General features: G+C 38.5%; 1 protein-coding gene across 2 annotated transcripts in view; it reads right to left on the minus strand.

Annotated features, from left to right (window-relative positions):
• Window positions 1-13,506, minus strand: part of Ccdc178 (coiled-coil domain containing 178) — a 384,989-nt gene that overhangs the window by 326,256 nt on the left and 45,227 nt on the right. For both annotated transcript variants that reach the window (XM_085833416.1, XM_085833415.1), the window contains exons 8-9: window positions 12,847-12,869; window positions 11,533-11,612 (exon numbers count right to left, since the gene is read on the minus strand). In XM_085833416.1, coding sequence (XP_085689542.1) covers window positions 11,533-11,612; window positions 12,847-12,869 — 103 coding nt within the window. The remainder of the gene's footprint in view (window positions 1-11,532; window positions 11,613-12,846; window positions 12,870-13,506) is intronic.

Here is a 13,506-nt window from a genome sequence, read left to right on the forward strand (position 1 = left end):
CTCTTAATATCAATAGTCTCAACTCCCCAATAAAAAGACATAGACTGACAGACTGGCTACACAAACAGGAAACAACATTCTGCTGCTTACAGGAAAACCATCTCAGGGAAAAAGACAGACACTACCTCAGAATAAAAGGCTGGAAAACAATTTCCCAAGCAAATGGTCTGAAGAAACAAGCTGGAGTAGCCATTCTAATATTGAATAAAATCGACCTCCAACCCAAAGTCATCAAAAAAGAGAAGGAGGGGCACTTCATACTCATCAAAGGTAAAATCTTCCAAGAGGAACTCTCAATTCTGAATATCTATGCTCCAAATACAAGGGCAGCCACATTCATTAAAGAAACTTTAGTAAAGCTCAAAGCACACACTGCACCTCACACAATAATAGTGGGAGACTTAAACACACCGCTTTCATCAATGGACAGATCATGGAAACAGAAACTAAACAGGGACACGATGAAACTAACAGAAGTTATGAAACAAATGGATCTAACAGATACCTACAGAACATTTTATCCTAAAACAAAAGGATATACCTTCTTCTCAGCACCTCATGGTACCTTCTCCAAAACTGACCATATAATTGGTCACAAAACAGGCCTCAACAGATACAAAAATATTGAAATTGCCCCATGCATCCTATCAGATTACCATAAACTAAGGCTGATCTTCAATAATAACATAAATAATAGAGAGCCAACATTCACGTGGAAACTGAACACTCTTCTCAATGATACCTTGGTCAAGGAAGGAATAAAGAAAGAAATTAAGGACTTTTTGGAGTTTAATGAAAATGAAGCCACAACATACCCAAACTTATGGGACACAATGAAAGCATTTCTAAGAGGAAAACTCATAGCTCCGAGTGCCTCCAAAAAGAAACTAGAGAGAGCACACATTAGCAGCTTGACAACACACCTAAAAGCTCTAGAACAAAAGGAAGCAAATTCACCCAAGAGGAGGAGACGACAGGAAATAATCAAACTCAGGGGTAAAATCAACCAAGTGGAAACAAGAACTATTTAAAGAATCAACAAAATGAGGTTCTTTGAGAAAATCAACAAGATAGATAAACCCTTAGCCAGACTCACTGAAGGGCACAGGGACAGCATCCCAATTAACAAAATCAGAAATGAAAAGGGAGACATAACAACAAACCCTGAAGAAATCCAAAACACTATCAGATCCTTCTACAAAAGGCTATACTCAACAAAACTGGAGAACCTGGATGAAATAAACAAATTTCCTAAACAGATACCAGGTACCAAAGTTAAATCAGGATCAGGTTAATTATCTAAACACTCTTATATCCACTAAAGAAATAGAAGCAGTCTTTAATAGTCTCCCAACCAAAAAACAGCCCAGGACCAGATGGGTTTAGTGCAGAGTTCTATCAGACCTTCAAAGAAGATCTAATTCCAGTTATTCACAAACTATTCCACAAATTAGAAGCAGAAGGTACTCTACCCAACTCATTGTATGAAGCCACAATTACTCTAATTCCTAAACCACAGAAAGACCCAACAAAGATAGAGAACTTCAGACCAATTTCCCTTATGAATATCAATGAAAAATACTCAATAAAATTCTCACTAACCAAATCCAAGAACACATCAAAACAATCATCCATCCTGACCAAGCAGGTTTCATTCTAGGGATGCAGGGATGGTTTTATATACGAAAATCCATCACCATAATCCACTATGTAAATAAACTCAAAGAAAAAAACTCATGATCATCTGGTTAGATGCTGAGAAAGCATTTGACAAAATCCAACACCCATTCATGATAAAAGTCTTGGAAAGATCAGGAATTCAAGGCCCATACCTCAACATGATAAAAGCAATCTGCAACAAAGCAGTAGCCAACATCAAAGTAAATGGTAAATACCTATTCAATATTGTACTTGAAGTCCTCGCCAGAGCAATTATACAAAAAAAAAGGAGATCAAGGGGATTCTAATTGGAAAGGAAGAAGTCAAAATATCACTTTTTGCAGATGATATGATAGTATATATAAGTGACCATAAAATTCAACCAGAGAACTCCTAAACCTGATAAACAGCTTTAGTGAAGTATCTGGATATAAAATTAACTCAAACAAGTCAATGGCCTTTCTCTACACAGAGGATAAACAGGCTGAGATAGAAATTAGGGAAACAACACCCTTCTCAATAGTCACAAGTAATATAAAATACCTTGGTGTGACTCTAACTAAGTAAAGAATCTGTATGATAAGAACTTCAAATCTCTGAAGAAAGAAATTATAGAAGATCACAGAAGATGGAAAGATTTCCCATGCTCATGGATTGGCAGAATCAATATAGTAAAAATGGCTATCTTGCCAAAAGCAATCTACAGATTCAATGCAATCCCTATCAAATTTCCAACTCAATTCTTCAACAAATTAGAAAGGGCAATCGGCAGATTCATCTGGAATAACAAAAAACCTAGGATAGCAAAAACTCTTCTCAAGGATAAAAGAACCTCTGGTGGAATCATCATGCCTGATCTAAAGCTGTACTACAGAGCAATTGTGATAAAAACTGCATGGTACTGGTTTAGGGACAGACCAGTAGATCAATGGAATAGAATTGAAGACCCAGAAATGAAGCCACACACCTATGGTCACTTGATCTTTGTCAAGGGAGCTAAAACCATCCAGTGGAAAAAAGACAGCATTTTCAACAAATGGTGCTGGCATAACTGGCGGTTATCATGTAGAAGAATGCGAATTGATCCATTCCTATCTCCTTGTACTAAGGTTAAAACGAAGTGGATCAAGGAACTCCACATAAAACCAGAGACACTGAAACTTATAGAGGAGAAAGTGGGCGAAAGTCTCAAAGATATGGGGACAGGGGAAAAATTCCTGAATAGAACAGCAATGGCTTGTGCTGTAAACTTGATAATCTACAAATCGGACCTCATAAAATTGCAAAGTTTCTGCAAGGCAAAAGACACCGTCAATAAGACAAAAAGGCCACCAACAGATTGGGAAAGGATCTTTACCTATCCTAAATCAGATAAGGGACTAATATCCAATATATATAAAGAACTGAAGAAGGTTGACTCCAGAATATCAAATAACCCCATTAAAAAATGGGGCTCAGAGCTAAACAAAGAATTCTCACCCGAGGAATACCAAATGGCTGAGAAGCACCTGAAAAAATGTTGAACATCCTTCCTTAATCATCAGGGAAATGCAACTCAAAACAACCCTGAGATTCCACCTCACACCAGTCAGAATGGCTAAGATCAAAAATTCAGGTGACAGCAGAAACTGGCGAGGATGTGGAGAAAGAAGAACACTCCTCCATTGTTGGTGGGATTGCAAGCTTGTAAAACCACTCTGAAAATTAGTCTGTCGGTTCCTCAAAAAATTGGACATAATACTACCACAGAATCCAGCAATACCTCTCCTGGGCATATATCCAGAAGATGTTCCAACTGGTACGAAGGACACATGCTCCACTATGTTCATAGTAGCCTTATTTATAATATCCAGAAGCTGGAAATAACCCAGATGCCCCTCAACAGAGCAATGGATACAGAAAATGTGGTACGTTTAGACAAAGGAGTACTAATCAGCTATTAAAAAGAATGAATTTATGAAATTCCTAAGGAAATGGATGGACCTGGAGGTCATCATCCTGAGTGAGGTAACTCAATCCCAAAAAAACTCACATGATATGTCCTCACTGATAAGTGGATATTGGCCCAGAAACTTAGAATACCCAAGATATAAGATTCAATTTGCGAAACACATGAAGCTCAGGAATAACAAAGACCAAGGTGTGGATACTTTGCTCCTCTTGGAATTGGGAGCAAGGCAACCATGGAAGGAGCTACAGAGACAGAGTTTGGAGCTGAGATGAAAGGATGGACCATCTAGAGACTGCCATACCCGGGGATCCATTTCATAATCAGCCTACAAACGCTGACACCATTGCATACACTAGCAAGATTTTGCTGAAAGGACCCTGATATAGCTGTCTCTTGTGAGACAATACCGGGGGCCTAGCAAACACAGAATTGGATGCTCACAGTCAACTATTGGATGGATCACAGGGCCCCCAATGGAGGAGCTGGAGGAAGTACCCAGGGACCTGGGGTGATCTGCAACCCTATAGGTGGAACAACAATATGAACTAACCAGTATCCCCCAGAGCTTGTGTCTCTAGCTGCATATGTATCAGAAGATGGCCTGGTCGGCCATCAGCGGAAAGAGAGGCCCATTGGTTGTGCAGACCCTATATGCCTCAGTACAGAGAAACAGGAGTGCCAATAAGTGGGAGTGGGTGGGTGGGTGAGTGGGTGGGTGAGTGGGTGTGGGAGGGTGTGTGGGGGGGTTTGGGGTAGCAATGGAAATGTAAATGAAATCAATACCTAATAATAATAATAAAAATAAAAAATGAAAAATAAATTATAAAATTAAAAAAAAAAGAAAAGATCCAAGTTTATCAGTTTTACTCCATTGAAGGCATTTCTAAATTTTTTGTTATAGGCAAAGATGAGAAATTTGGTATAATCTCACATATTTAAATATGTTGAAATACTATTAATAATAACTTTAAGCCAATATCTAAGTTTAGCAACTTTTTATTAATTATGGAAAATATTGATCCTTTGGAAGCCACTGGACTACAGCTTTTTATATTTCGCTGCAAGTTAAGAATAAATGTTAAAAATAAAAGAATAAACTTTAGAGTTAAGTTACTTTAGTCTTATTTGCCACATGCCAACTGGTCAGTAGTTCCCCATGGATGATAGTTGCTCCACTGGAGAGACAGACAGACAGCCATACAATACCTTGATCATCATAGAAAGGTTTATCAATGATTCTCAAGTGTATTGAGCTCTGGGTAGGTATCACTGTATACCCAAAATTTAGTCCAATGTCTGGTGCAGAAGTCATTAATAATTAATATGTGTTAGCTGAGTACATGCTTCCCAGAGAGGTATACTGGACTCTTTTCTCTATTCAATATCCAGAAAACTCATAAGAATAATAATTGCCGGCCACTGAGGCAGCACCCTTTTGGGGCCGCAGACATCCGGCACCCTTCCAGCCTGAGGACAGTGGTTGGCCCTGCACAGGAGGCCTCTGCCTCAGGAGCAGGGAGCGCCATCTTGGTTCCGGAACTCCGCTGAACTTAGGAACTTAGTCTGCACAGGTGAGAGTGTGCACCACAGAGGCAGACAGCTTCTGGGACTGGTGGGAGCCACAGAGCCACTGAGGCAGCACCCTTTTCGGACTGCAGACATCCGGCACCCTCCCAGCCGGAGGACAGTGGTCCGCCCTGCACTGGAGCACTCTGCCTCAGGAGCAGGGAGCTCTATCTTGGTCCCGGAACTCCGCCAAACTTAGGAACTTAGTCTGCACAGGTGAGAGTGTGCACCACAGAAGCTGACAGCTTCTGTGACCTGCCAAAGCAACACAGCATCTGGGAAAGGTCCTGTTTTGGGCCTTCTTCTTCGGCCAGGAGGAGGTCCAAACACCAGATATCTGTGCATCTTCCCTGTAAGAGGAGAGTTTCCCAGCAGAGAATGCTCTAACCACTGAAACTCAGAGGAGAGAGCCTGTCTCCCAGGTCTGCTGATAGATGGTAGTCAGAATCACCAGAAGAACAATCTCTAAACAGAGACAACTATAACAACTAACTCAAGAGATTACCAGATGGCGAAAGGTAAACGTAAGAATCTTACTAACAAAAACCAAGACCACACACCATCATCAGAACCCAGCACTCCCACTTCGCCCAGTCCAGGGCATCCCAACACACCTGAAAAGCTAGATCTGGATTTAAAAGCATATCTCATGATGATGGTAGAGGACATTAAGAAGGAATTTAATAACTCACTTAAAGAATTACAGGAGAACATTGCTAAAGAGTTACAAGTCCTTAAAGAAAAACAAAATAACACAATCAAACAGGTAGAAGTCCTTAAAGAAAAACAGGAAAAGACAACCAAACAGGTAGAAGTCCTTAAAGAAAAACAGGAAAACACATCCAAACAGGTTATGGAAACGAACAAAACCGTACTAGACCTAAAAAGGGAAGTAGACACAATAAAGAAAATCCAAAATGAGGCAACACTGGAGATAGAAACCCTAGGAAAGAAATCTGGAACCATAGATACGAGCATCAGCAACAGAATACAAGAGATGGAAGAGAGAATCTTAGGTGCAGAAGATTCCATAGAGAACATCGGCACAACAATCAAAGAAAATGGAAAATGCAAAAAGATCCTAACTCAAAACATCCAAGAAATACAGGACACAATGAGAAGACCAAACCTACGGATAATAGGAGTGGATGAGAATGAAGATTTTCAACTCAAAGGACCAGCAAACATCTTCAACAAATTATAGAAGAAAACTTCCCAAATCTAAAGAAAGAGATGCCCATGAACATACAAGAAGCCTACAGAACTCCAAATAGACTGGACCAGAAAAGAAATACCTCCTGACACATAATAATCAGAACAAAAAATGCACTAAATAAAGATAGAATACTAAAAGCAGTAAGAGAAAAAGGCCAAGTAACATATAAAGACAAGCCTATCAGAATTACACCAGATTTTTCACCAGAGACTATGAAAGGCAGAAGATCCTGGACAGATGTTATACAGACACTAAAAGAACACAAATTCCAGCCCAGGCTACTATACCCAGCCAAACTCTCAATTAACATAGATGGAGAAACCAAAGTATTCCATGTCAAAACCAAATTCACACATTATCTTTCCACTAATCCAGCACTTCAAAGGATAATAACAGAAAAAAACCAATACAAGGACGGGAACCACGCCCTAGAAAAAACAAGAAGGTAATCCCTCAACAAACCTAAAAGAAGACAGCCACAAGAACAGAATGCCAACTTTAACAACAAAAATAACAGGAAGGAACAATTAATTTTCCTTAATATCTCTTAATATCAATGTACTCAACGCACCAATAAAAAGACATAGACTAACAAACTGGCTACACAATCAAGACCCAACATTTTGCTGCTTACAGGAAACTCATCTCAGAGAAAAAGATAGACACTACCTCAGGATGAAAGGCTGGAAAACAATTTTCCAAGCAAATGGTATGAAGAAACAAGCTGGAGTAGCCATTCTAATATCTGATAAGATTGACTTCTAACCCAAAGTCATCAAAAAAGACAGGGAGGGGCACTTCATACATATCAAAGGTAAAATCCTACAAGAGGAACTATCAATTCTGAATATCTATGCTCCAAATGCAAAGGCAGCCACATTCATTAAAGAAACGTTAGTAAAGCTCAAAGCACTCATTGCACCTCACACAATAAGAGTGGGAGACTTCAACACACCACTTTCACCAATGGACAGATCATGGAAACAGAAACTAAACAGGGACACAGTGAAACTAACAGAAGTTATGAATTAAATGGATCTGGCAGATATCTACAGAACATTCTATCCTAAAACAAAAGGATATACCTTCTTCTCAGCACCTCATGGTACCTTCTCCAAAATTGACCACATAATTGGTCACAAAACAGGCCTCAACAGATACAAAAATATTGAAAATGCCCCATGCATCCTATCAGATCACCATGGACTAAGGCTGATGTACAATAACAAAATAAATAATAGAAAGCCAACATTCACGTGGAAACTGAACAACACTCTTCTCAATGATACCTTGGTCAAGGAAGGAATAAAGAAAGAAATTAAGGACTTTTTAGAGTTCAATGAAAATGAAGCCACAACATACCCAAACTTATGGGACACAATGAAAGCATTTCTAAGAGGAAAACTCATAGCTCTCAGTGCCTCCAAAAAGAAACTAGAGAGAGCACACATTAGCAGCTTGACAACACACCTAAAAGCACTAGAACAAAAGGAAGCAAATTCACCCAAGAGGAGAAGAGGTCAGGAAATAATCAAACTCAGGGGTGAAATCAACCAAGTGGAAACAAGAAGAACTATTCAAAGAATCAACCAATCAAGGAGCTGGTTCTTTGAGAAAATCAACAAGATAGATAAACCCTTAGCCAGACTCACTAGAGGGCACCGGGAAAGCATTCTAATTAACAAAATCAGATATGAAAAAGGAGACAAAACAACAAATCCTGAAGAAATCCAAAACACCATCAGATCCTTCTACAAAAGGCTATACTCAACAAAACTGGAGAACCTGGATCAAATGGAGAAGTTCCTAGACAGATACCAGGTACCAAAGTTGAACCAAGATCAGGTTAATGATCTAAACAGCCCTATATCCCCCAAAGAAATAGAAGCAGTCATAATAGTTTCCCAACCAAAAAAAGCCCAGGACCAGATGGGTTTAGTGCAGAGTTCTATCAGACCTTCAAAGAAGACCTAATTCCAGTTCTTCACAAACTATTCCACAAAATAGAAATGGAAGGTACTCTACCCAACTCATTTTATGAAGCCACAACTACTCTGATACCTAAACCACAAAAAGACCCAACAAAGATAGAGAACTTCAGACCAATTTCCCTTATGAATATCGATGCAAAAATCCTCAATAACGTTCTTGCTAACCGAATCCAAGAACACATCAAAACAATCATCCATCCTGACCAAGTAGGTTTCATCCCAGGGATGCAAAGATGGTTCAATATACGGAAATCCATCAACGTAATCCAGTATATAAACAAACTCAAAGACAAAACACATGATCATCTCATTAGATGTGGAAAAAGCATTTGACAAGATCCAACACCCATTCATGATAAAAGTCTTGGAAAGATCAGGAATTCAAGGCCCATACCTAAACATGATAAAAGCAATCTACAGCAAACCAGTAGCCAACATCAAAGTAAATGGTGAGAAGCTTGAAGCAATCCCTCTAAAATCAGGGACTAGACAAGGCTGCCCACTTTCTCCATACCTATTTAACATTGTACTTGAAGTCCCGGCCAGAGCAATTGGACAACAAAAGGTGATCAAAGGGATAAAAATTGGAAAAGATGAAGTCAAAATATCATTTTTTGCAGATGATATGATAGTATATATAAGTGACCCTAAAAATCCACCAGAGAACTCCTAAACCTGATAAACAGCTTCGGTGAAATAGCTGGATATAAAATTAACTCAAACAAATCAATGGCCTTTCTCTACACAAAGAATAAACAGGCTGAGAAAGAAATCAGGGAAACAACACCCTTCTCAATAGTCACAAATAATATAAAATATCTTGGCGTGACTCTAACTAAGGAAGTGAAAGATCTGTATAATAAAAACTTCAAGTCTCTGAAGAAAGAAATTATAAAAGATCTCAGAAGATGGAAAGATCTCCCATGCTTATGGATTGGCAGGATCAACATTTTTAAAAATGGCTATCTTGCCAAAAGCAATCTACAAATTCAATGCAATCCCCATCAAAATTCCAACTAAATTCTTCAACAAATTAGAAAGTGCAATCTGCAAATTCATCTGGAGCAAAAAAAAACCTAGGATAGCAAAAACTCTTCTCAAGGATAAAAGAACTTCTGGTGGAATCACCATGCCTGACCTAAAGCTTTACTACAGAGCAATTGTGATAAAAACTGCATGGTACTGGTATAGTGACAGACAAGTAAATCAATGGAATAGAATTGAAGACCCAGAAATGAAGCCACACACCTAGGGTCACTTGATCTTCGACAAGGGTGCTAAAACCATCCAGTGGAAGAAAGACAGCATTTTCAACAAATGGTGCTGGCACAACTGGTTGTTATCATGTAGAAGAATGCGAATTGATCCATTCCTATCTCCTTGTACTAAGGTCAAATCTAAGTGGATCAAGGAACTTCACATAAAACCAGAGACACTGAAACTTATAGAGGATAAAGTGGGGAAAAGCCTTGAAGATATGGGCACAGGGGAACAATTCTTGAATAGAATATCAATGGCTTGTGCTGTAAGATCGAGAATTGACAAGTGGGACCTCAAAAAACTGCAAAGCTTCTGCAAGGCAAAAGACACCATCAATAAGACAAAAAAAACACCAACAGATTGGGAAAGGATCTTTACCTATCCTAAATCAGATAAGGGACTAATATCCAATATATATAAAGAACTCAAGAAGGTGGACTCCAGAAAATCAAATAACCCCATTAAAAAATGGGGCTCAGAACTGAACAAAGAATTCTCACCTAAGGAATACTGAATGACAGAGAAGCACCTGAAAAAATGTTCAACATCCTTAATCATCAGGGAAATGCAAATCAAAACAACCCTGAGATTCTACCTCACACCAGTCAGAATGGCTAAGATCAAAAATTCAGGTGACAGCAGATGCTGGCGAGGATGTGGAGAAAGAGGAACACTCCTCAATTGCTGGTCGGATTGCAAGCTTGTACAACCACTCTGGAAATCAGTCTGACGGTTCCTCAGAAAATTGGACATAGTACTACCGGAGGATCCAGCAATATCTCTCCTGGGCATATATCCAGAAGATGTCCCAACCGGTAAGAAGGACACATGCTCCACTATGTTCATAGCAGCCTTATTTATAATAGCCAGAAGCTGGAAAGAACCCAGATGCCCCTCAACAGAGGAATGGATACAGAAATTATGGTACATTTACACAATGGAGTACTACTCAGCTATTAAAAAGAATGAATTTATGAAATTCCTAGCCAAATGGATGGACCTGGAGGGCATCATCTTGAGTGAGGTAACACAATCACAAAGGAACTCACACAATATGTATTCACTGATAAGTGGATATTAGCCCAAAACTTAGGATACCCAAGATATAAGATACAATTTGCTAAATGCATGAAACTCAAGAAGAATGAAGACCAAAGTGTGGACACTGTGCCCCTTCTTAGAATTGGGAACAAAACACCCATGGAAGGAGTTACACAGACAAAGTTTGGAGCTGTGATGAAAGGATGGACCATCTAGAGACTGCCATATCCAGGGATCCATCCCATAATCAGCTTCCAAATGCTGACACCATTGCATACACTAGCAAGATTTTGCTGAAAGGACCCAGACATAGATGTCTCTTGTGAGACTATGCCGAGGCCTAACAAACACAGAAGTGGATGCTCACAGTCAGCTATTGGATGGATCACAGGGCTCCCAATGGAGAAGCTAGAGAAAGTACCCAAGGAGTTAAAGGGATCTGCAACCCTATAGGGGGAATAACATGATGAACTAACCAGTACCCCGGAGCTCTTGTCTCTAGCTGCATATGTATTGTATTGAAAGATGGCCTAGTCGGCCATCACTGGAAAGAGAGGCCCATTGGACTTGCAAACTTTATATGCCCCAATACAGGGGAATGCCAGGGCCAAAAGAATGGTAATGGGTGGGTAGGGAAGTGGGGGGGGGGAGTATGGGGGACTTTTGGGATAGCATTGGAAATGTAATTGAGGAAAATACATAACAAAAAAAATTGTGAAAAAAAATCTATAACATAAAATATACCAGCTTAAAAAATAAGAATAATAATTGCCAATATCAGAAATATATTAAATAAGTCAATGACCTATAAACAATTATACATCTCTAAGTATCAAAAGCAAATTTACCCCTTCCTTTTTCTGGGTGGACTTTTTTCTCTGGAGCAGACACATCCAAACCTCCCTGTTTATCTTTTGTGGCAGAAGTCCTACACATACAGAAAAAAGAAGATGACATTAATTTGTAAAAGAAAGATACATTAAAAGTTAGCTATACAAAAATTGGTAAAGTATTTCTGTGGAATATCAAATGTCATTTACATGGTCACCTTACTGAAGAGTGCACTGATAGAAGAAAATTGTATTACCCAGTAGTATTTATACTCAAATTGATAGAAACTTAAAACAATTACATGTCTTGAACTACCTTGAGAGAACATTATAACAGTATTTTTATTTACAAATTCTTATTTCCTAGAAATTTTATGATACAACAGAATTTATAATTTATCTTTTCATTAGAAGGTTCAATCTATTTTCATGTAAGTCTATTGTTCACAACAAAGGATTTATTTCTACAATATTATAGCTCTTTCCTATTTTATTAATATTTTTGTTAGAGCAAGAAGAAAGAAAAGTTCTGCCCAACTAAGCAAACTGGCTCTGTTTTGTGGAACTCTCATATTTATCTTGGCTGATTACAACCCTGCCTTTGTCTAAGGTTTCCACCCATGGAGTAAACACCATTCAACCAGAAGAGCAGGACAGAGGCATCACCAGTCATTATGAGCCTACTCCTAACCTTCACATCTGCCCTTTCTAGAATCCCCAACTTTGCACATTTTGGGAAAGCTCATTCTGTAAATCACATGCATTTCTGTGCCCAGCTCTGTTTCTCCCCAGAGATTCTGATCTATCAGTTGCTAGCTCTAGTTATTGTTTGTTGCCTTGGCCACTGTGGCAAGTGTAGAATGCACTGCCTGGAGACCCTTCAAGCACTGTGATAGGAATCGGTTTTATGGCCAGAACCACTAAATGGACACTTTAAAAAAAAACTCATTTCCCCTGGCACTAGGAATTCACAGCACAAGTATGGACTGCTTTCGTGGCTACCACTGATACAGGGAATGGAAAGCAGGTTCTTTCTATTGCTTTAATGTTCTAGCTCAGTGGGATGGTTCTTTAATGGTTTTCTCCTTGGTTGATGTCAACTTTTTGCTAGATTTCAGAAATCTGACAATGTTCACTCTCACATGAGAACTCTATTCCATCCATCCTTCGCTCCCCTACAACTCCTCTACTTCCTTCCCTGTATTTTAATATTTAGAATGTAAAATATGACTTTCAATTTTTCCATTCATTCTCAAATAAAACTGGTGAACTGCAAAGTACAGAAAGTTCAACATTTTAGAGAAAAATAAAAGAATCATTAAAGTTTCTTACCATTCTTCAAAAGACGCTTCAAACTGTCAAAACAAAACAGTCCAATAAAAATCAAAATTTAAACATCTCAAAAAAAATTGGTAAACTTCACTTTAAAACAACTTAAATTTAAACTGACTGATAAAATTCAGTTTTTTGCCTCATAATATATTTCCATTGTGTCATCAAATATGTGTATATAATCTATTTATAATACACACACACATACACACACATACGCATATATATGCGTATATATGCACATATATATATTTGTCAAGCCAACTTCTTTTCATTATTATAAGTTTTTTCCACACTTTAAAGCCCATGTACTTCTAAATCTTAAACACTTAAATGTTTCTTATCCCTACACAGCTATCAAGAGAGAGTCATTGAGTCTTAATGTGCTACCAAAGGATGCTAACCATAAAATATAACAATATGGACTAAATTTGGATTGCCAAAACATGCACATGAGCAAATGGTGGTGAGAGATTAGAGAAATGATAGTCTAATGTTTAGAATGGGAAGAGAAAAGAATAAACATCTAAGTATAGGCTTATAATGTTCATTAAAAGAACATGGCAGTGTGCTGTGGCACACAACCTTAGTCCCAGCACTGAGGAGGTAGAGGTAGACAGACTTCTGTGACTTCAAGGCTTGTCTGGTATAACTAACATA

This window comes from Mus caroli, unplaced genomic scaffold, assembly GCF_978045245.1.
Source record: "Mus caroli unplaced genomic scaffold, Mus_caroli_1 scaffold_19, whole genome shotgun sequence".
Lineage (NCBI taxonomy): Eukaryota > Metazoa > Chordata > Mammalia > Rodentia > Muridae > Mus > Mus caroli.